The following is a 21,057-nucleotide window of genomic DNA, read 5'->3' on the forward strand; positions in this document are numbered from 1 at the left end:
GTGTTCCTCTGATAGTATTTGTCTGATCTGACTGCAGATGAGATGTCAAGCAAACCAGAATGGCTCCCAGGTTGAATGCGACCTGGGAAACCCCGTCAAACGAAACTCTAAAGTAAGACAAAACTGTGTGTTTATTGTTAAACTCAACAAAAGAAGCAAAAACATATTTAAAAAACTTTATTCTCATGTTTTTTCCCTCAGCTGAAATTTTCCATCAGTCTGAGCACAGCTAACATCACTATTGAGACCACCGAGCTGACAGCTGAGCTCTCACTGAAAACGTAAGTTTTCCACATTTTCCCTGATATGTGACCACAAAGATCACATTCTTACTTTTTATGTTTTGACTTTCATCTGAGTTCTTTCATCGTTTTGTCCTCAGCATCAGCGAACAGCCTGACTTGGTCCCTGTGACAGCTTACGCTAAAGTTGTGATAGAGCTCCCTCTGTCTGTCAGTGGGTGAGTAACACCTTCAGTCTATAAAGGAGTCTGTGGCAGTAAAGCTGCTTTATGTAGGTCTACTAAAACACCCTCACATGCTTTATGGTTGGTAAAATCATTTCATTCCACATTATCTGTCACATAAATTTGATCAGCTTGTTCCAACTCTTCGCTGAAGCTGTGTTTTTTTCCACACTGAGGTTCAAGATTTAAAACCAGGACTTCATGTGTTTATGCCTGCACCATTATAAACAAGTGGAAATGTGCTCACTTTATACCTCTCTAACCAAAGAACGACCTTTGGAAGTGTGAAAATTTAAAATGAAACCACATGTATTTTAATAATATTTAGCTCATTTATTAAAGGTTTTTAAATTCAATTATGAATGCTTTGCTCATCAGTAAAAGTGGTTGAATAGTGAGGAAATAGACAGTGATGTAATGATAGTAATGTTAAGTTTTGTGTTTCCAGCCTTCTGACACACTGATGGTCACTGTACTTTCTGTATTAGGCGCGTCAATCCCGACAAGCTGTTCTTCAGCGGTGCAGTGAGGGGTGAGAGTGCTATGAGCAGTCTGGACGACATCGGCAGCGCTGTGGATTTTGAGTTTGTGGTGAGAAAAGAGTTTGTGGCTATCTGGGATGCTGTTTTGCCACCTACATGTAAAAAAGAAGAAGAAAAAAGTATATTATAAGTATATTAAAATAGGTTTCAGTGGGGCCAATAACAAAAGCATGCTCATTGGACTTGCTTTTACTGCACTGCAACTTCTTAATGTACCTTTAAAAACAAGAGAGAACTCAAAATGAATATTTACAAAATACAATACTATCTCCTTAAAAGTAAATACTGCCCAGAGAGGTTTGCCTTCTCTCAGTCCGTCTTGTTTATTTTATCTTTTCATAATAGCAAAAAAAAAAAAAAGGACCCAAGACAGAAACGTCTATGAACATACTTTATTAAATGTAAGCTTCTTTTTTTTCCCTCTGTCAGGTTGCTAATCCCGGTCAAGCTCTCCAGACACTTGGCTCTGCCTTCCTCAACATTATGTGGCCCTATGAGCTGGCCAATGAGAAATGGCTCCTGTATCCTGCCAGCTTGACGTTTCAAGGCCACCCGGAAACACAGTGCAGCCCTACATCAGCTCTGAATCCTCTGAAGCTACAGGGCTCCTCACCTGCAGAGCTGGGCAGTCACGGGGTAGGTGGAGCAAGTCACTGCCGACTTTGAACTGGCTCATTTGTTTACACATACACACAAAAATATATATGCTGACTTTAACTAATTTGAGTACATGTTAATTTTTCATGATATATTGTTACATAAGTAAAATATAAAGCATTACATTTAATGGAATCTGGTCAAATGAAAGGTACTTGATTGGTATACAATTATTTTGTACTAGTCATGTTTCCCTGAATAAATAATAATAAATAATATTTCAGTTGCATTTTTTCTCAAAATTTTTTTTTTTAATTTTTCAGGGCAAACAATATTTTTGAAGAGCAATTTATTTCATTGGAAAAAGGCTCACAAGTCCATGTTTTAACAGCAAGTGACAGAAATAATAGGAATAAGATAAGGACTCAGTCACTCAGTCCAGAAGTCAGTGCTGAATGACGTATGTTAGCAGTTCATTTAATCTTCTCTTTTTCTGTGTTTTACACTGTTTTAGGAGAGAAGTTAATGAAAAAAATCCTTTATAATATATTATATGCTGTCTCTTTGTATTTTGACAAAACCTTTTTGAACCTTTTGTTGAAACATGCATATAAATGCATCTATTTCAGCAGGTTGGGCGAAAACGCCGCTCCCACCCTGAGGAGGAAGGTCAGATCATGACTAAAGGCAGCGTGGGACAGACCACGCCTGCTGTGGCAGCTTCAGACAGACGCAAGTCGCTCAAACTGGTAAGAAGGACAAGAAGCAGAGAGCCAGGGAAAAGACCAGAACGTGGGTTATTGATTTCCTGCCAATGCACTCAAACAACTCAACAGTTTTAAAATGTGAACACGTAGTCCTCTTTCATTTCCACAGCAGTTTACATTCAGGTGTGACTTTGTTTTCTAGGATTGCCTGCTGGGGTCAGCACGCTGTGTGCTGTTCCAGTGTCCTCTCCACAGCTTCTCCGGTCAGGCTGTGCTTAAAATCCACGCCAGACTGTGGAACAGCAGTTTCATAGAGGTAATATTACATCAGCACCTTTCTGAATATTACTCTCAAGCTCAGCTTCAGTCCAACTGTCACAGCTGCTGCAGCGAGCAGCGAGTGAGCGATAACTGCAGCAAACGCATTTACACAGTGACGACTGATGTCAGGAAGCTCGTATGTTACAGACGATGTCTGGCGACCAAGTCAAATGAACTTTCAATTTTCAATATTCACTGAGATCAAAGAGTAAGAATATGTGAATATGTTAGTTTGCTTTTCCATCAAACATCAATAAAATTGACTGGAAACTCTTTTTTAGTAGAAATTTATTTACAATTTTGAAATTGAATTTGTCATTAAATTTGCCTTGTTTGTATCTCCTCCTTGGGACGAGGAGAACAAGAGGTCACAAGCCTGGATAAATGATGTTTGCATCTGGACGGACTCCTTTAATCATGTAATGATCCCTTAGGAAATAAGGGATCAGCAAAGCACCTAAAGGAAATAGAGTCTAGTTTGTTTTCTCTTTAAATCTCACTATTTCATAGTTTTGGCTCAAACACTAGTTTTATTAAACTGTGTGAATAGTTTATATGATGTAATTAGTGGAGCAAACATTATGTTGCTTTGGCTAAAATTTTAATGCTTCTCTGTGCAGTTTTCCTTGTTTTAAACACAAACTTGCTACTGGCTTTGTTTCTGTCTGTCTCTTAGGACTTCCCAGCAGTCAGTGCTCTGGAGCTGCTGGTCAGAGCCAACATCACTGTGAAGTCCAGCATCAAACATCTGGTCCTTAAGGATGCTGCTGCACTGGTACTTCACACACATTCATTTAAAAAATAAACATTTTTACTGTTAAATTGCTGTTTGTGCATTGCTTCAAGCTTTGAGCTGAATATCTTTTCTTCCTTATCAGGTTTCAGTGATGATCTATCCCGAGCACGGTGTTACTGACCAGTACTGGATCCCCTGGTGGATCATCCTCATTGCCATCCTGGCAGGTGTCCTGCTGCTGGCACTGCTGGTCCTCATGCTATGGAAGGTAATCCATCAGATCTCAAATGGTCTGTCTTTACTTTTTCACTGTGTTTTTTGTCTTTTTATTCAACTGTAGGTCTTTATCATTAACAGTAGTGGAAAGATTAAAAAAAATCAAACAGGAAAATAAGACAGGTTTACATATAAATGTTTACATAGTAATGTTTTATGTGAAAAATGATGTCAAAGAAGAAAATAGAAGAAAATACATTAAAAATTGACAATTTACTTTTGGGTGGCAACCAGTGTTGGTCAAGTTACTTGAAAAAAGTAATCAGTAACTAATTACTGATTACTTCCCCCAAAAAGTAATCCCGTTACTTTACTGATTACTTATTTTCAAAGGTAATTAATTACTTAGTTACTTAGTTACTTTTTAAAAACACGATTTACAACCTGAAGAGGTGATAAAGCGATAGATCTTTCAGCCCAATTCTACTTTTTCTGCATAATCCATCATACAAAATGTAATCAAATGGAAAAGTCTCTTTTTAAAACTTGTTTTATTAGTTTTAATTTCATTTCATTTCATTTTTATTTATTTCACACTTGGTACTACAAATCAAACAAAACAACCACATCTTCTGTCAACAAAACACAACAACCATGTGTGAAAAGGAGCAGGAAGAAGAAAATATTCTTATTAAACCCTGCCCCCTATCTACCATCGAACTTATATCACCGGTGGGCACCAAAAATCAGGAACAACTAATATTGACATTTCTCTCCGGTCGAATCCCAAACCAACATCACATTCATTCGCATTCTTCATACTGAGTTATCGTTTTAAACATATAACACTTTTTAAAACATTGTAAATTTATACAATTCTTTAAATTATAATGAAGTGAATTCCACAGTCTTATACCCCTAACCGTTGTGCTCATTAATCTTTGTGTAGTCCTGGCTAACTGATGTTTAAAATAAAATTTCCTTCTATTCTCTTCTCCCCTTGAACACATCAAAAATACTCTTTGTAACTTAAAAGGCAAAATATTATTTTTAGCCTTAAACATAATTAATAATGTCCGTAATTTCACTAAATCTCCTAATTTTAATAATTTTGATTCTATAAATAATTTGTTTGTATGTTCTCTATATTTAACATTATGAATTATTCGTATAACTTTCTTCTGTAATAGGTTTAAAGGTTTTATGGTATTCTCATATGTATTCCCCCAAACTTCAACACAATAGTTGATATATGAAAAAAACAAAGAAAAATATAAAATACGCATTGTTTTATAATTTAATAAATCTCTTATACTACCCAAAATATAAATACTTTTGACCATTTTCTTTCTAATATGTTCAATATGAGATTTCCATGTCAAATTCTCATCCACTATTACACCCAAAAAACGAAATTCAGTAACTCTTTCAATCAATTCTTCCTCTATAAACATAATGACTTTATCCTCCTTTACACGATTGCCAAATATCATATATTTCGTTTTTGTCAGATTCAAAGATAATTTATTTACATCAAACCATTTTTTTATTCTTAACATCTCAGAAGTCATAATTTCAACCAAGTCTTTCAAATTCTCTCCAGAGCAATAAAAATTTGTGTCATCTGCAAATAAAATCGAATTTAACCTTTTAGATACGTCACAAATATCATTAATATATAAATTAAAGAGTTTAGGTCCCAAAATAGAACCTTGAGGAACACCACATACAATCTTCAGTCTTTCAGAAGTATTGCCAAAATAATAAATCTTTTAACTTTATGCATCAAGCAAACATTTAATTATATGCAACATTCTCTGACTGGAAGAAATTTGTTTTAAACCTATTTAAACCTATTTTCTGCACATTCCAGCACATAAAATAAAATATTTTTTGTGTTTACACTCAGTCTTTCAAATAGATGCAAGTAAAACACAGCAGAAAATAAATAAAGTCAAAGACTCAGCGGTCCTGTTGCTCTATTTTCACCTGTAAAGCAGGAGTAGGGCAGGCGGAGGTTTACCCTGGTGCAGGTGTGCCGCAGCGGTCAGCGGAAGAATCCGCGAGTTTCTCTGTGAGTTTCCCATCACGTGGTAGAGCACTTGGTGCTTGTAAAAAGAAGTTTTCTTCCCACGCACAACGGACACTAATGTTTTTGTCACTTTTTATGGAATCAAACTTAAAGTAAGGTCAGTACTTCCACGCTTTAAACGCTGCACGCTCATACTCTCTCCGTACTCGATATGTGATCCATTGTTGATCTGCACACAGCTGTTGTCACCAACGTTGCACTGGCTTACGTCACTGTCATGAGACATTCTCGCAAAAGAATCACGGTTTTAGTAACGCAGTAACGCAGCGTTCCTACGGGAAAGTAACGGTAATCTAATTACCGTTTTTGCAATAGTAATCCCTTACTTTACTCGTTACTTGAAAAAAGTAATCGGATTACATCTCTGGTGGCAACTGAGTAAAAACACTTTCTTTGTAATACTAAAAATAATAATTCTTAATAATTTATAATTTAACAATTTACACAATTTATTAGAGAAAATTCTTATTCTGTATTTGTTTAAAGTAGTGCTAGCTAACTAGCAAGTGAGCACTTTTCTAAGATGGATTGCAGGTCATATAAGATGTTAACCCTGAAGCCAAAACCATGAAGATTTAGATGCACAAAAAATGAAATTATATATATTTGTACAGTCAATTTGCATTTATGCACTTATGACTTATTGTTTGCATAACACATGAGTATGATATTCTTAATGTATCATTTTTTGCAGTTCATTGCTCAAAAATTACTTATAGAGGTCCAAAAACATGTCGGATACAGTTACAGACTTACAGGGTTCATTTGCACAGCAGTGGATTTAAAGCAGTAATAGTTCCACCTGAAATGCGGAAGAAGAGTCACAATAAACTGGAATATTTTAGTAAAGTAAGTTAACTAGTCCTCAAGTACTCTTTTCCTTTCCATCAAAGTTCAACAGCTGCAGGATCCTGAGTGACGTTTCTTTGATGTCACTGCAGTTGCCTTCACTCTGGGCCGTCCGTTATTGGTCTGCCTTGCTCTGATCTGTCCTGCAAATGTCTTATTCCTTCCAGCTCACTCTCACCTGTGCCTTTCCTCTTCTGTCCTCATGTTTGTCCTCTGTGTGACGCTCCAATCTGTGTTTTGTTCCCTTTTCTTTCCTCCTCACCTCTATCGGGGAATCCCCTCTGTTATATATCTGTGTTTTCCCCACTACCCCGCCCCAGTGTGGGTTCTTCAAACGCAGTGAGCGACGCCATCATTATGAGACGGAGTACTACCGTGCCCATTTGGGGGTCCAACCCTCGGAGGCGGAGAAGCAGGCGACAGAACAATAATATAAAGTATACCCCCCTCTGGTCTGCTCTCCCCTCCTCCTCTCACTCCAAGCGGTAAAAATCTTCACCTGCAGTCGTCTTTGTTCCTCAATTCACTCGAAGGCCGGTGGTGTTCATTACAGCATGACAGCAAATGTAGGCTCAGATGATCTCAGGTGGCATCATAGCAGTGACACATGAGATACAAGAGAACTGATCTCTTGTAAAGCCTTCTTTACCTTTGTTCCTGTTTATATTTGTAGTAAGAAAAACATTATAATGACACAAAAAAAAAGACAGATTTACCATATTCTTAGCATTTTCCTACTTTATTCTTCAATATAGACAAAAGGTGGCTTCTAGTTTCTGCCATCACTCATTTTTACAGGACAATGTTTGCAGGCAGATTGAGAATTAAAATAAGAGGTTATTAGCTCCATAAGGGGGTATAAAATTATTTCTCTGGGTTATATTTTATGTGTCTGTTCATTTTTAAATTAAACCTTCATTAAATAGGTAAAACATTTATACTAAGCAACCACTTTATTTGGTACACCTCGCTAGTTGCACTCACTTTCGCCTTCAGAGGTGCCTTATTTTTTCATGACACAGATTCAAAAAGGTCCTGGAAACGTTCCGCAGAGAATTTGGTCCATTTTTACGTGATAGCATCACACACTTTGTCAGCTATAAACGCATGATGCTAATTTCCCATTTCATTACACCCCAAAGGGATCTGGTGATTGTTGCTTGTTGAGGCAACTCATTGTTAGGTTCAAGAAACCAGTTTCAGATTATTTGAGTTACATGGAACATTATCCTGCTGGAAGCAGCCATCAGATTATGGCTACACTTGGTCATCTGTCTTGGTCGCCTGACTCCAGCATCTGAATGTTGCAGCAGAAATTGAGACTCATCAGTTTTTCCAATCTTCTGTTGCCCAGTTTTGATGAGCCCGTGTGAAATGCAGTCTCAGTTTCCTGTTCCTAGCTGACAGCAGCAGCCAATGTGGCCTTTTGCTGCTTGAGTTCAACTACTTCAAGGTTCAGTGCATTGTGCATTCAGAGATGCTATCCTGAATACCTTGCATGCAACAAGGGGTTATTTGAATTTTGCCTTGCATCAGCTCAAAAGATGCTGGAAATTCTCCTCTGCCAACAAGGCAGGACACTGGATACTGTCTCTGTAAACCCTGGAGATGGTTGTGTAGAAAAATCCCAGCAAATCATCAGTTCATGAAAGACATAGATGTCAGCAGGTCATCTTGGCCATTTCTGTCAGCCTAAATATACGGAGATCTTGCCATGTGAGCGACTAATAAGACTTTTCAACTGACAAGCATCTGTACAGGTGTACCCAGTAAAGTGGCCAGTTAGCATATATGAACTGTGTTGCCTACATTCATGATTTGATCCCAAACTTTAAAAAAGCTATTTTCATTGTATTTAATTCCCCTAAAATGTATGAAATCATCATACCTTATTATAGAAACACATATCTGCCATCTCTACATAGGTGGCTAGTTGCACATATAGCCTAATGCTAGGTATTAGCCTAAATGTCTCCTATTTTAACAACAACCTTTAATATTAATGTCTCCCATGAGCAGCTACTTTGCTAGTCTCAGTTGTTGGTTCACTGAAACTGTTTTCGGTCTTTTGTTCTGTAAAATAATTTAAAACCTTTGTTTTCTAGTCACCTAATCTGTGCCTGTTGAACACCATCCAGCCATCTCTCCTTCAAGGCTTTAACATGCCTGCTGTGCTGTGTTTTGTGCCTCTTACTTTTCAGTTATCTGCACTTGTTCATTCTGGCATCATTCTCAGAAGACTGTTCATTTCTACGCAGTCCCCTCTTCCTAAAAATCTATTAACGATTTGACATGCATTCAATAACTGATCAACTTTTCCAGGTGCCAGACTGAACTTGTCGTTAGGATCAGTGGATGTCTTTGTTCCTTTTAATGAGTGTAAATCTGCTTAGCGGTACTTCAGTGTGTTGGTGTGTTAATCGCAGACACTTCAGGCTGGTGCAAGGTTATAAATGTTGAGCATGAGAGTGTGCTTTTTGGTTGGTGTGCTGTTTTAAATTTATTTTTTATTAAAAAGTCACTTTATTTGCAGCTGGTAATCAGGTAATCACTTTGCCTTCCTATCTGTGAGACGCACTATAAAGCTTTACCTAAACGCAATGAATAAGAGTGGATACTTTTCTTAGAAGGCATGCTATTGAGTAACACAGCACCTCCTCAAACACAGTTTAACAACTGTAGTTACCACAGTCCCTTAAAAGTGGCACTGGTTAATTCTTTTTCCTTCCCTTCTGCCTCCTCCATCCATCTTTCCCTTCTTCTGTGTGCACTCCGACCCACTTTCCTCCCTGGGTCAATAGTGTGGCTTCTTCCGACGGGCGCACTACAAGGACAAACTGCCTCAGTACCACGCGGTCAAGATTCCTCGCGAGGACCGGCCTCAGTTTCAGACTGAGAAGTCAGGAGGCGTCCAAAAAAAGGAATGGGCCACACACTGGAGCGACGGGACCTCGTAACCTGCTTTGATGCCCTGACTTTAAAAAAAAGAAAAAAAAAAGTGCAACACTCATTATGTCTTTGCTGTTGAATTAACTGACTAAAAAAGTGCACAGAGACTGGGATCACGAAACGTTGTGCACACCTCACTTCATCATTGCTTACATACTGATGCGTTTTCTCAATACTGTAGCCTACTGAAGGCCTTACATAGCTTATTTAGTCTAAATCAATATCATAGTATTGTACTGAAGGCCTACGACAACATTAAAACCAGTCGAGCTGCTGAGTACGTTCCCCAGCCCTCACTGCTGCTTCACTGTCTGACATCAGAAAGAAGGACTGAAAATCAAAGACATGCATAAGCACCACATGCAGATCCTAACAGACACACACAGATATACTGGACATTATAGTAAAGAAGCCAGTGCCCATGACAAAGACTACTTTTTGCCTTAAATACTGTAAGACTGAAGATTCATATGGGCAATGAAAAGAAAATGCATTTTTCTATATATAAAGGACTTTTTTTAGTACTGGTTAAAGCACTGGGTGGGTGGATGTTCGTGTTTCGATGAATGTGTTGTCTTCTGGGCTCGACGATTACTCTGGGTTGGCTCAAGAAGCCATTTAAAAAGTTCATTGATAGCTTTTGTAGGGCTTTGTTCAATTGCCTGAGTAACTTGAATAAGAACAAGAAACCACAATACAACCTATAACATGCCGTAGCCACGACCAGAGCACTGTTGTCACATGTGTCAGATAAAAAAAAAAGCAATATTTAAGGTATCGTGTGCTCTTCATCTGTTTATGAAAATTTCTGGTAGTTTTTTTATGGATGTCTTATGATGACATAACAGTGTAAAAAAATCGAATAAGTATGAAAACTTACTGTAGCCTCAATTTAAAACCTAAACTGCTACGAATGAGTGAATTAGTTACAATGTGACGTCTGAGTGATGCCGCCATATTTTTCTCATGAGTTGTAATGTAAAGATGTTTCACCAGGTAACATCTTTTTTTTTTGTTGGACTGCATTAACCTGCTTGTCACACTGTTCTTGTTAATGTACGCCACTCGTACCAGTATGACACTCCTTTCACTTCATTACTGACACTTCTAATTGCGTACAAGTGCCTTATTGTAAAGGTGGCAGATGGTGTGCCACTGGTTACAAACGCAAGGCTACTGCAAATTAGATCATACTCCCCTGAAACATCTGTTGGACACCGGTGGACAAGTAAACATCCCTCCTGCACTGAAGCAACATGAAGACAGAGAAAAACCTTTGTTGTTATTTTTTACATGAACAAAGCAGCGCGAACATAATGTGTATCAGAACCAGACAAACTCTCTTTGGATCTAATCTGGGTTGATGAAGTGGATGTAAAGCATGAAGGGTCAGCTTGATTTTTTTAGGTATTGCTGGACAATCTTATACTAGCTGCATGTCCTTTTTCTGATGTTCCCAAATTTTCTGTTGGTCATTGTTCGGTGTTTTATTTATTGATTTCGTTGGATTGGCTGCACTGTTTAAAGGTTGTAAATAAAAAAAATAAAATAAATTGAGGTAAACCTGACAGACCGCTTAATTTGATCATTATGCAGAGATCACCCAGTGATGTACAGACAAAAACCAAGGATGTGTAAAAGCTGCAATTCACTTATATAACACCAGGTGGCGGTAACACTCTGAGAAATAAAACATTATTTCTGTAGTTATTTTAAATAGGAGGGAAAAACGAAAACACAACGCATGTAAATTTTGTAAAAGCTATAATATAACTACTTGTCTGGAATAGATTTTGTTTTTCATGGAAATGTTGCCCATAATGTTCTTGAGTATTTGTGCTTGTTAACATAAAGATGAACAGGACAGTAAGTAAGGGGTGCAGATGAGATGGGTTTGTCTTTAATGTTTGATTGTAACTCTTCTCGAAGAAGAAATAAAGCATCTTGTTTTGTTTATGTGACATAAATATTCATGGTCTGTGGTCGGCTTGCGCACTGGCTGATAAATTTAAAAAAGTCAAAAACGGAACATTAAATCTTACGATCATTTTCAAGTTTATTTTTAACTCGGACCCATTAGTGATATGAGTCTTTTAAATAGTTTTTTTTTTAGGTATTACATTTATAGAAAATAAATTATGTAAAACATGATATCCATACTTTAGAGTATTTCACCAGCATCTAACCTGACTCTGCATTATGACGGATTGGTGTAAGAAATAAAATTAGTAAATTGTATTACCAATAAAAATAGCCAGTTTTATTGTGCAAGTACAACACAATCAATTTAGAGAAATGTATTAATTCTGTGAGCTAAATTAAATACAGAGCTTGAAGCAGGACCGTAGCTTAGCTTAATAGCATTAAGAGTGAAAACAGAGTTTTAAAAAAAATTTAACTATACTTTAAAAAAAAAAACTACCTTTCTTATTAACATGCTATGTTGTGATTATTAGAGCAACAAAAACCCAGAGTAATAAGCTCTGAACAAGCTTAAAGAAGCCTAATTACTAGCTTGAAGAAGAAGCTTGATTACTTGTATTTATGCTAAGCTAAACAGCATGCCCTGCACCTCTGCAGCTTTTAGATACACTGAAATTAAATTAAAAAAAAAAAAAATCGACACACTGCTGGGGAACAGATCTCAGACCTATACTGCCCTTCTCATGTTTTACACTGAACACCCTCCAAAATTTCCAAAACACTGATGGAAAACCAGTGAAAGGCATAAAAGACATGAACTCATGTATGACCACAGTTTTATTTTTCTCTGGCCCTGTGAAAGCTGGGATAGACGTAAGAAATGGATGGATGATCGGATGGTTGAGCAATGGGATCACAGAAAACTAAACAAGGGTTTATTTTTGTCCTCTTATTAGAAACAGTATAAACTCACTTTTGTGAGTCAGAGTGAGTAACTTTGATTTTCATGTAATCCAAAAGCTTCTGATCTCATTAATGAAAACTAAAACTCTCAGAATCCATTAGATGTCATCCTGGTTGCCATGGTAGTTAAAAAGAGGCTGTATGTGCGTGCGTGCTTAAGCGGATTGTCACGCATTAGGCACTTTGATGAGCCAAATCTGGTGATGTGGAAGTGACTAATTATTACACACACACACACACACACTGAGGCAACATTAAACTGAACAAGTACCCCTAATAAAGCAAGTGTCACTCTCACTAATAAAAAAAAGCTGGTGTTACTTGGAAAGATAATGGAAGGAAGCGAGCTGACGTTTAACAGATGAATTGTTTCATTTTTAGGCATCGTTTGCTTCTTCCTAAAACCCCTTGATCTGCTTGTTAAAGAAAACTCTGTGTAAGCAAAGGGTTTGATGAGCCAGAGTCTTATTATTGACCCAAGGTTTACTTTACATTCATGTCAATAAAGCTTTGGAGAAAGCAAATAATCTACAGTGCATGAAAAGGAGATCCATTATATGGTCATCACAGGTCCACAGCTCTAGCTGTGAGCACAGAATCTCCACCCACCTGCTGTTCAAACCTTCTGTTTGTCAGGGGCAGCCAATCAGAAGAAAGTAGGATTAAAGTTCGGGTAGTTACAAAGAAAGCTTGTTTCATACAGAAGATGATTTAAGAGGCAACATCAAGGCCCAGAGCGCATGCATTTTATTTATTTATATTTTTTGGTAATTGTTGCAGTTCTTCTGAATACAGTGTGTGCTTTGAATTTCTTCCTGTATAACTGAAGTCACATGACTAATCTGTTATATATTGTATATGCTCTGTGCATTACCTTGGGATGGGTGGGTCCGGGTCCATTTGCACAGATTTATTTGTTTAATAACTGGTTTGTGCTGCACGACCCTGGGGGCCACATAATAACACACTCTGGTGCTAAGTCATCACTAATGCCTGATCCGAGCTAAATGGACCTAGTTAAGGCTCTTCCTCCATCCTGTCCCCTGTTCCCCGTTGTACAGTAGCATCTTTCATCAGCTCTCCTGAGACATCCTGCCAGTGACCACGAGGTGTATATAAGACCCGCTGAGGATGTGACCAGCACTGAAGTTCGTTCTTAGCAAGTCTGCTTAGACAGCCATCTTCTTCTCTTTCCTCTTCTATATTTGTCATCAGTGTTTGTCTGACCTCCTCTCAAGTCTGAGAACATGGACACAGCTGCAGCGGTGACTCTTCTGGCACTGATTATGGCGATGGCTGGCGTCAGTCACGCTCTTCATATCCAAGCCGGCCTGGACAAAAATGACATCTTGCCTGGCAGCTCAGAGGAGAGCATGCCTGACCGCCTGTTGGGGCTGGTGAGACAATCAAACCACTGAAAAACTTGTTAATTTTCATTTCACGTACATGTTGACAGTCTATTTTATGATCATTTGAAGCTTTAAAACTGAAATCCTATCGCTGAAGCACATGTGGTGATTTTTATGCATACTTTGTGCCTGATTTAAATATGGACTGCCTGCTCTGGTACATGCCAACATTTTCTGAGAGGATTGTATGTAAATGCGACTTGAGCCTTTTATCAAATGAGACAGGATAAATCACACAGCCCATTTAGATTTCAGATGGTGTTCCTCTTCATGCAACAGTGTGAAATACACTGTTATATATTCTGGTGTGAGCAGATAGTCGGGGGCAGGATAGCGAATCAGATAAAGGACAAGAAGATCACGAGTACTAGATTTTCTCTTTGTGACATGCAGGGACGGACAGATCTGGGTTTTACTTTGCATAAAATGAAGTGAATGGATATTTTGGTGTGCACCATGTACATCTCTCAGCCTTGGTGCCTTAATATCTACATCTCAAGGCTTTTTGCCACAGTAGGACAGACTGTTTGGAGTCATCAGCCTTTTAAGTTTGTGATGTTCTTCATGTTCTATTTTAAAAAAAAAGAAGAAAGTTTGACACGACGGTGTGTGCTTGTGTAGCCTTAAATGTGTCCTGGTGTGTTCCAGGAGAGTGAAAACAGAGATAGCGACACTGATGATCGCTTGCTGACTTCATTGCTGAGAGCCCTGCTGCACGGAGCTCAGAGAGAAGCCAGGGAGTCTGTCCTCCATCAGCCACAGAGGTCAGTGGCATCACATCGCCTGTATTAATCTACATTTCAAGTTTTCCTATCAGATGTGTTTACAGAAAAACACTAATATAGGAAGTTCACTGATGTAGTTTGGGCTTGTCACCAAATCATTTTTTACCCATTCTTTCTTCAAAAATACACCATGTGGGTAGTTTGTAACTATTTAAAGGGATTATGATATACAGAGGAAAATCCATTTAGCCATTTGCAACTACTTTCCATATCTGAATTTTAAAAGATCAAAATGACCCATTATGTACTTGAAATGTCCGTTTGTAAAAATCATTCACAGTCAAAACGATTCTTATGGCAAAGCTGGGTTCATTAAACTGGTCTCATCTTCAAGCGACCTTCCTCTGTAACAGTCCTTCAAGCTCAAATGTAACTGAGGCCCAGCTAAGATCACAACATCAACATCAATATTTTGTATTTTCTGGTCTGCGTTTACAGATGTTTATTTATCTAAAATCATAGTTTGGAGTTGAATTAATTGAAATAATTCCCACTCTTGGTGCTTTTCCCGTCACAGGTTTGGCCGCAGCTCCGGAGGGCAGGTTGTGCTGGAGGATCAGATGCATTCCCGTGACTGGGAGGCTGCCCCCGGTCAGATCTGGAGTATGGCCGTGCCTCAGAGATTTGGCAAGAAGTAATGTTGCAGTCATGCGGTGTTGCCCTGGTGGAAGGTCAAGCAGCCGAGAGTTATAAAGATACTAGATTTGTTCCACTCTAAGCTCCAGCCCACTAGGCTTGACTTTACACCTGGTGTCCAGTGAAAGATGACACTAGCTTAATCTTTCATGATTATGATTGTTGTTATTTTCTTTGAATTTCCAACACTGGGAAGCACGGTGACTGGTGATTGTTTGGATCGGCTTGTTAAGGACTGAAAATGTTTGTTGTAAATTGTTAGTTGCTATGTTTTTGTTGTTCTTCCGTTCAAATAAAAGAACTTTAATCTTGTAATGCTAATTTCATCTGTATTTGTGTTCAGTGTTATCAGTGTTCAAATATCACAGTAATCCGTTAAAGAAAGGTGGGAACAAACAGATGTTGAAATTTTATAAATCCAGCTGTTGAGTTCATTTAAATATGGCCACTTAATCTGTTGCTAATCATGTTTTAGTTTGTGAAATGTGTGTAAAAATGGCAAATCCAAGTTTTCTCAAGCCAAGGTGAGATCTTAAAGTGTCCTGTTTGTCCAAATAAACTCTCAAATCCCCCAAAATCTTCCACTTAAATATATAATATGATAAATACAATAAATGGTGTTTATAAATAGATAATGGTGAATTCTGCATTTTAGAAGCTATAACCAGCCAACATTTATTATTTTTATCGAAACTGTTTTATCAGCTCATAAACTAATAAATGAGGGGTTTTTTTAGCCTAAAAAGCTTAAAATCATTTAGCTTAAGTTCTTATTTCAGCACTTAGCGTTGGTTTTTTTTGTTTGTTTTTTCTAATATCAGCCTTCCTTGTTTTTAAATTCGATCAAAGGACAAATGGTATATTTTTTGTTTGTTTGCAGGACGGTGTTATATCTGCTGGATCTGCAGCCAGTACTCACATCAGCTCGGCCATAAACAAGAGCATAACTGAAATGTGTCTGTGCTGGTTCACTTAAACATCAGGGGAATGTAAATGCAGTGGAGACCACACACAGAGAGATGAATGAAATACGATCGTAATGTAAGTATTTTTCATTTCTCTACAAACAGCACCGTGCGGGGGGTTAATGTAGTGGGATAAGGATGGAAATCCTGTGTTCATTGTGCCGTGATGGTCAGCACTTCTCTGTGTCTGTGGCTTATTTACAGGCCACCTGGGGAAGCAGCATGCAACTAATTAAAACACAGCAACATGCAATTACTCTACACATTACTGGTGTCCACAGCTAATTACTGGGAAGGAAAGCATGTCAATCCCACTTAAAATGAGTCTTTTATAACCTCGAGCTCTCGTTCTGCTGCAACACCCCAGAAGACAAAATAAAGTAATGTTGTTGGTTTTTTTTTTAAGACTAATGACCAATGATTCAGTCATTTTATTATTATTTTGGTTATTTTTAATCAAATGTAACTTTAAATTCTTGTTTATGGTTTAATCTGTGTTTGTTGTCGTAACATCACAGGTTTGAGCAGATTGCTCCCGGCCTCTGGACTCTGATCTTTACAGTTCTAATTAGAAATGAAACAAACAAACAAACATACAAGAACCATACAAATGAAAACCTTGTTACAAAATAAAAAGGGTAAGATTGACCGCAGAGCGTAACAAGACATTGTGGCACAGAACAAAGGGAACCTGTGCTGCACACAGAGAGCCCTGATTGGATGATTACTTACAGGTGATGATGACTGGAAGTAAAGCTGACTGGAATCTGAGTGCATTCGAAATAAAATGTGAAAATAAATGCAAATCTATGACAGTATTTACCTGTTAATATGAGTACTTTATCAAACATAAACAGAGACTCTATATGAAATATGAGCAGCACTCCGTTAAGAGCTGCTGTTTCAAAGCATCTTTAAGCAAGTTGGTCATCATCATCTTGTTTTTACTCGTGACGAGAAAGAACCACATCTAACTTTAGAGATATGCGTGGCTTTGACTTACATCTGTCTTACATACCGGCTTTGACAATGAGACATAAATGTGAGATAACAAGAAACATATTGAGACAAAAGAAAACAACAGAGGCAGAGCAGGTGCTGTTGTCCACACAGCTGTAGCCTCTCATCAGCTTAACTGACTTAAAGAAAGTCAGCTCATCTGAATTTCATGAGTCTGCAGGGGGTTCAGGCAAAACATCTGTGTGTGCAGTAATTATACCAGAAAGCTGCAAAGAGAGCGAGATCGAAAACCCAGACTGACTGACAGATACACTGGGTATAAAGACTGCTTTAGACAGCTCCTGTGTGCAGCACTGTTTTACACACACACACACACACACACACACACACACACACACACACACACACACACACACACACACACACACACACACACAGAGAAACCTTTCTTTTTTGTTTGATGACCTTTATCCGACCTCCACACTTCCACTTTCCCTCATGGTCATCATCTTGGATGGCAGCCATCTTGAACAGCAAAGAGGGAGGTCTCAGCCATTAGTGGTCATGGCCGTGACACAGCACAATTTGTCACACACACAACAGGCTTTAATGGCTACAGTGTGATCAAATGATCTTGTTTGGAGAGAACACAGGTAACTTTAAGGTTAAACGGGAATCTGTCCTCTGCTGCACGCAGTGGAAACTTTTGAACTGCACCTTTAAAATTTCACTATATATACAAAATAAATAATGTTGGAAACACTAAAAATAGGCAACAGTTTTTTTTCCATGCCCCTGCCCTGTCTTAAAGAACTATACTATTAGTGTTCCCTGTCACCTCTTTACTTGTTTTACCCACTAACTGTCAACTTAAGTCAAATTAAGCATATTTAAACTTGCATATGTATTAAAGTACACAAAGCTTTAACTATTGAAAAAAACAAAGAAGATTTCTGTTACATGCAGCAAAAAAGTATAAAGTGACAGCATGCATTTAAAAAAATATAGGAGGTCTACACTTTATTTAAAGAAGTTGAGACTTAAATTGGTTTCAGAGGTTCAAGTAGTATCTGAATTGTTTTTCTGTCTTACTTTGGATTCAATTAGAAGCACTCAATAATTTAGATTCTCAACCACAGCAGCAAATCTCAAACAGAATGACAGAAAAAGAAAAGATTCAAAGTGTTGCAGTGATCCAAAGTCCAGACTTTCAATGCTGTTTCAGGACCTTAAGAGAATAAATGTTAATAAATGTGGTATATTATAGTTTAGTGCCAACAGTTTGTCACCAAACAGGACTTGCCCAGTTTCTGTTAGACTATGTGATTGGCTAATACCTTTTCCCTTTGAAAGTTCAATAAAAGAGTCAGAGAGATAAAACTCTGCTGATGTGAAGGAGCAGCAGACGAAGCTTTTGTCCTTCGTTCACTGCTCACATCAGAGGCTGCTCTGGAAAACGTGCAGCCAGCTGTTGTCTCTCACAAACACACTCACATAGAGCACGCGGCCCCTTATTAACAGTTTTCTGCTTTGATGACAGAGACATTTTTCAGTAAAAGCTCTAATTACATTGGCAGCTTTTTATTATTTCTCTCACTCCTTTACTACCAGCTACAAGACAAAAAATATGCAATCCCACCACAGCAAGAAACAGTCTAAGATCAGAAGAAGAAAACACAGAATTCTGTGTTTTTGTTCATTTTTACATGATTTTTTTTTAAAAGATGTGATTATTTACCAAAATATTCTCTATGTTTAGACTTTTTTGAGTGACTATTATCCAATCTAAAGCATTTAAAATGAGGAATTATAGCAAATGTTATTGTAAAAGATGCAAATGGTGCAGCCCATGTGGCTGCTTCATTCCTGCTGAGCTCCTTTGTTGTCTGCTGTTTCTGGATGAACTGTTCACGCTAAAATGGAAATAGAGATGCGTAAAAAGATATTGCATGGTCTTTTGAAACAGTGAGAGTGCTTTCTTCCACTAGACTGTACATCAGAAATATTAATAATTTTCATATTTAGTGTGGAGTTAAAGTTTAGCTTGCTCTTCACGCCTGCTTGAAATTTATCCTAAAACAGAGCAGAGTTTGAAGGCGTCACGCTTGATATTTATTTCACTCCCAAAAAGCACTGCACATTTGACACACCGTATGCTCCTTGGCTGGTGTCAGGTATCGGGGCCCAGTGGACATGTGGTGTGGGGACACTGGGGCTAAGAGACAATCAATAAAGCTTGTGCTGGCCAGGCGTCAGACAGGACAAGCCTGGCCAGTGATGAACAAAGAAATCATCAAAAACAGAACACACACACACACACACACACACACACACACACACACACACACACACACACACACACACACACACACACACATCACAGCCTCAAACTGTTCCTACATCAGGACGTATCAAACAAAAGGCAGAAAACTGCAGAAGTCTGAGAAAACCCTTTTTGTGTAAAACATTACGGCAAATGAAGAACTGCTTAGTGTGCATAACAGTATGTTTTTATTTTTATAAGCTCAGATTATTCTCTCACATGGTCAATATTGGCTCAGAATTGCATTACGCTGCATGATTACCAGGTAACTGTACCATCTGTGTAGGGACTATGCACAGAGCTGTTCAGTAATGAACACTGTGCATGTGTTAAATAAACCAACAAACAAATTTGTATATGTGTAGATGTCAGCTTGACCTCATTCTGAATGAGACCACTTGTATCTAAAATACAGCGTAGGCTGTTTTTAAGCATGTGTAGGCAAGTGATTTTAAAAATACTCTTGAAGAAGAGGCTGGATAAATCCTACCCATTTCTACCCTTTGAGAGAGCATGCCTTTGTCATCCTCGCTCTCTCGTCTGTGCAGGGGCTGCTGCAGAACAGCCCTGAGCTCAGACAGCCAATAAAGACGGAAAGAAACGTGAAAAGAGGGTGGGACTTGACGTGAAAGCGAATGAGAGTGAAGGAGAGGTGTTCCTTGCGGAGAATGCCCTTGCTTGAGCATTGAGAGCCTGGAGAGACAGAGAGGGAAGATAGAATAGAGACACTAGCAGGTGTTGAAGATAGGGAAAATCATTAGAGACTGGGTGGCACAAAACAACAAGGCAATTAGGGGAAAGTGTGTTTAAAGGCAAAAGTAAAGAACAGAAAAGAGTCAGACAGAAACTCAAACAATCTGATTCTTTTTTAATAAGCTGGAGCTCACTTATTTTTCAGCTCTTTATCCTCCTTGTTTCGTACGGATTCTCCTTTCTCGATCATCCCCTTCTTCCTCCCGTTTGCCTCTCTGACAGACAGTGCCACCATGGAAACTGGAAGCCCTAGGAAGATACAGTTCACCGTCCCTCTACTGGACACCCACTTGGACCCAGAGGCAGCTGAACAGGTAAGGTGGAGGGAAAGGAGGCAGGAAGAAAGGTGGAAGGAGCAGGTGTGGGTAATATGGGACTTTTAAGGGATTCCTCTTTGCATCAGTGAGACACGATTAGAGTACTACTCCCACTTTTTTTAAAAAACAATCAAGATGACTAGTGAAGATGCAAGAAAAAATTGCTTTATACTTGGAACGATTTGCAAAATCTCTGAACACATATTTAAAGCATATGTAATCTAGCTGTCAAAGCAAGCAGGTGTAGTCAGAGCTGAGCAGCTGAGCATGCTACATCCCAAATGCTGTAGTTTACACTGATGAGTAACTGCTGCTTTAAGTAGACCACATTTTCTTCTGTGCATCTAATTAGCCTGACGTATGTTTTGACTACAGCTCTAATGTGAAGATGATGAATTCATAACTGATTTTTCCATCTGCACTCACAGTGAGCGGCTTTACCGAGATGCATAGTATCTCAGCGGTGGTTAAGGGGGGGTGCCGCAGTATATTGATGTCTCTAGGAGGTCAGTGTTTTTTTTTTTTCATTAGTGACTGACTGCTTGTAT

The 21,057-nt window shown here is 38.4% G+C and overlaps 3 protein-coding genes across 8 annotated transcripts in view; all 3 read left to right on the forward strand.

Moving 5' to 3' along the window:
• The window catches only part of itga7 (integrin, alpha 7), a 44,480-nt gene extending 33,044 nt beyond the window's left edge, over positions 1-11,436 (forward strand). For 2 of the 6 annotated variants that reach the window (XR_003272377.1, XR_003272378.1), the window contains exons 16-26: positions 38-112; positions 202-281; positions 383-460; positions 955-1,057; positions 1,438-1,644; positions 2,235-2,354; positions 2,515-2,628; positions 3,310-3,408; positions 3,512-3,637; positions 6,847-7,011; positions 9,328-9,390. Coding sequence is in view for 4 of the 6 variants with exons in the window: in XM_026166726.1 (XP_026022511.1) it covers positions 38-112; positions 202-281; positions 383-460; positions 955-1,057; positions 1,438-1,644; positions 2,235-2,354; positions 2,515-2,628; positions 3,310-3,408; positions 3,512-3,637; positions 9,328-9,483 (1,158 nt within the window). In the remaining 2 variants the exon portion in view is untranslated. Of the gene's footprint in view, positions 1-37; positions 113-201; positions 282-382; positions 461-954; positions 1,058-1,437; positions 1,645-2,234; positions 2,355-2,514; positions 2,629-3,309; positions 3,409-3,511; positions 3,638-6,846; positions 7,012-9,327 lie in introns of all 6 variants that reach the window. The other 4 variants (XM_026166726.1, XM_026166729.1, XM_026166727.1 and 1 more) reach the window with 2 other exon arrangements.
• Positions 11,437-13,249: 1,813 nt separating this feature from the next.
• npffl (neuropeptide FF-amide peptide precursor like) lies at positions 13,250-15,788 on the forward strand. Its single transcript, XM_026166338.1, has 3 exons — positions 13,250-13,758; positions 14,419-14,534; positions 15,073-15,788. The coding sequence occupies exons 1-3, from the start codon at positions 13,609-13,611 to the stop codon at positions 15,191-15,193; spliced, it is 387 nt and encodes a 128-aa protein (XP_026022123.1). The 5' UTR covers positions 13,250-13,608; the 3' UTR covers positions 15,194-15,788.
• Positions 15,789-20,071: 4,283 nt separating this feature from the next.
• LOC113021901 (protein phosphatase 1 regulatory subunit 1A-like) overlaps positions 20,072-21,057 on the forward strand; it is a 36,261-nt gene continuing 35,275 nt past the window's right edge. Inside the window, exon 1 of the mRNA XM_026166731.1 lies at positions 20,072-20,506. Within this exon, the coding sequence (XP_026022516.1) occupies positions 20,426-20,506 (81 nt within the window). The 5' untranslated portion in view covers positions 20,072-20,425. The remainder of the gene's footprint in view (positions 20,507-21,057) is intronic.

This window comes from Astatotilapia calliptera, chromosome 5, assembly GCF_900246225.1.
Source record: "Astatotilapia calliptera chromosome 5, fAstCal1.2, whole genome shotgun sequence".
Classification (NCBI taxonomy): Eukaryota; Metazoa; Chordata; class Actinopteri; order Cichliformes; family Cichlidae; genus Astatotilapia; species Astatotilapia calliptera.

What these genes read in the sequence shown, in the direction of transcription:
- npffl (XM_026166338.1), top strand. Translation starts at nt 13,609, where the DNA reads ATGGACACAGCTGCAGCGGTGACTCTTCTGGCACTGATTATGGCGATG. An exon ending in CTGACCGCCTGTTGGGGCTG is followed by an intron (nt 13,759 to 14,418) that starts GTGAGACAATCA and finishes GGTGTGTTCCAG; the next exon opens with GAGAGTGAAAACAGAGATAG. An exon ending in GTCCTCCATCAGCCACAGAG is followed by an intron (nt 14,535 to 15,072) that starts GTCAGTGGCATC and finishes TTCCCGTCACAG; the next exon opens with GTTTGGCCGCAGCTCCGGAG.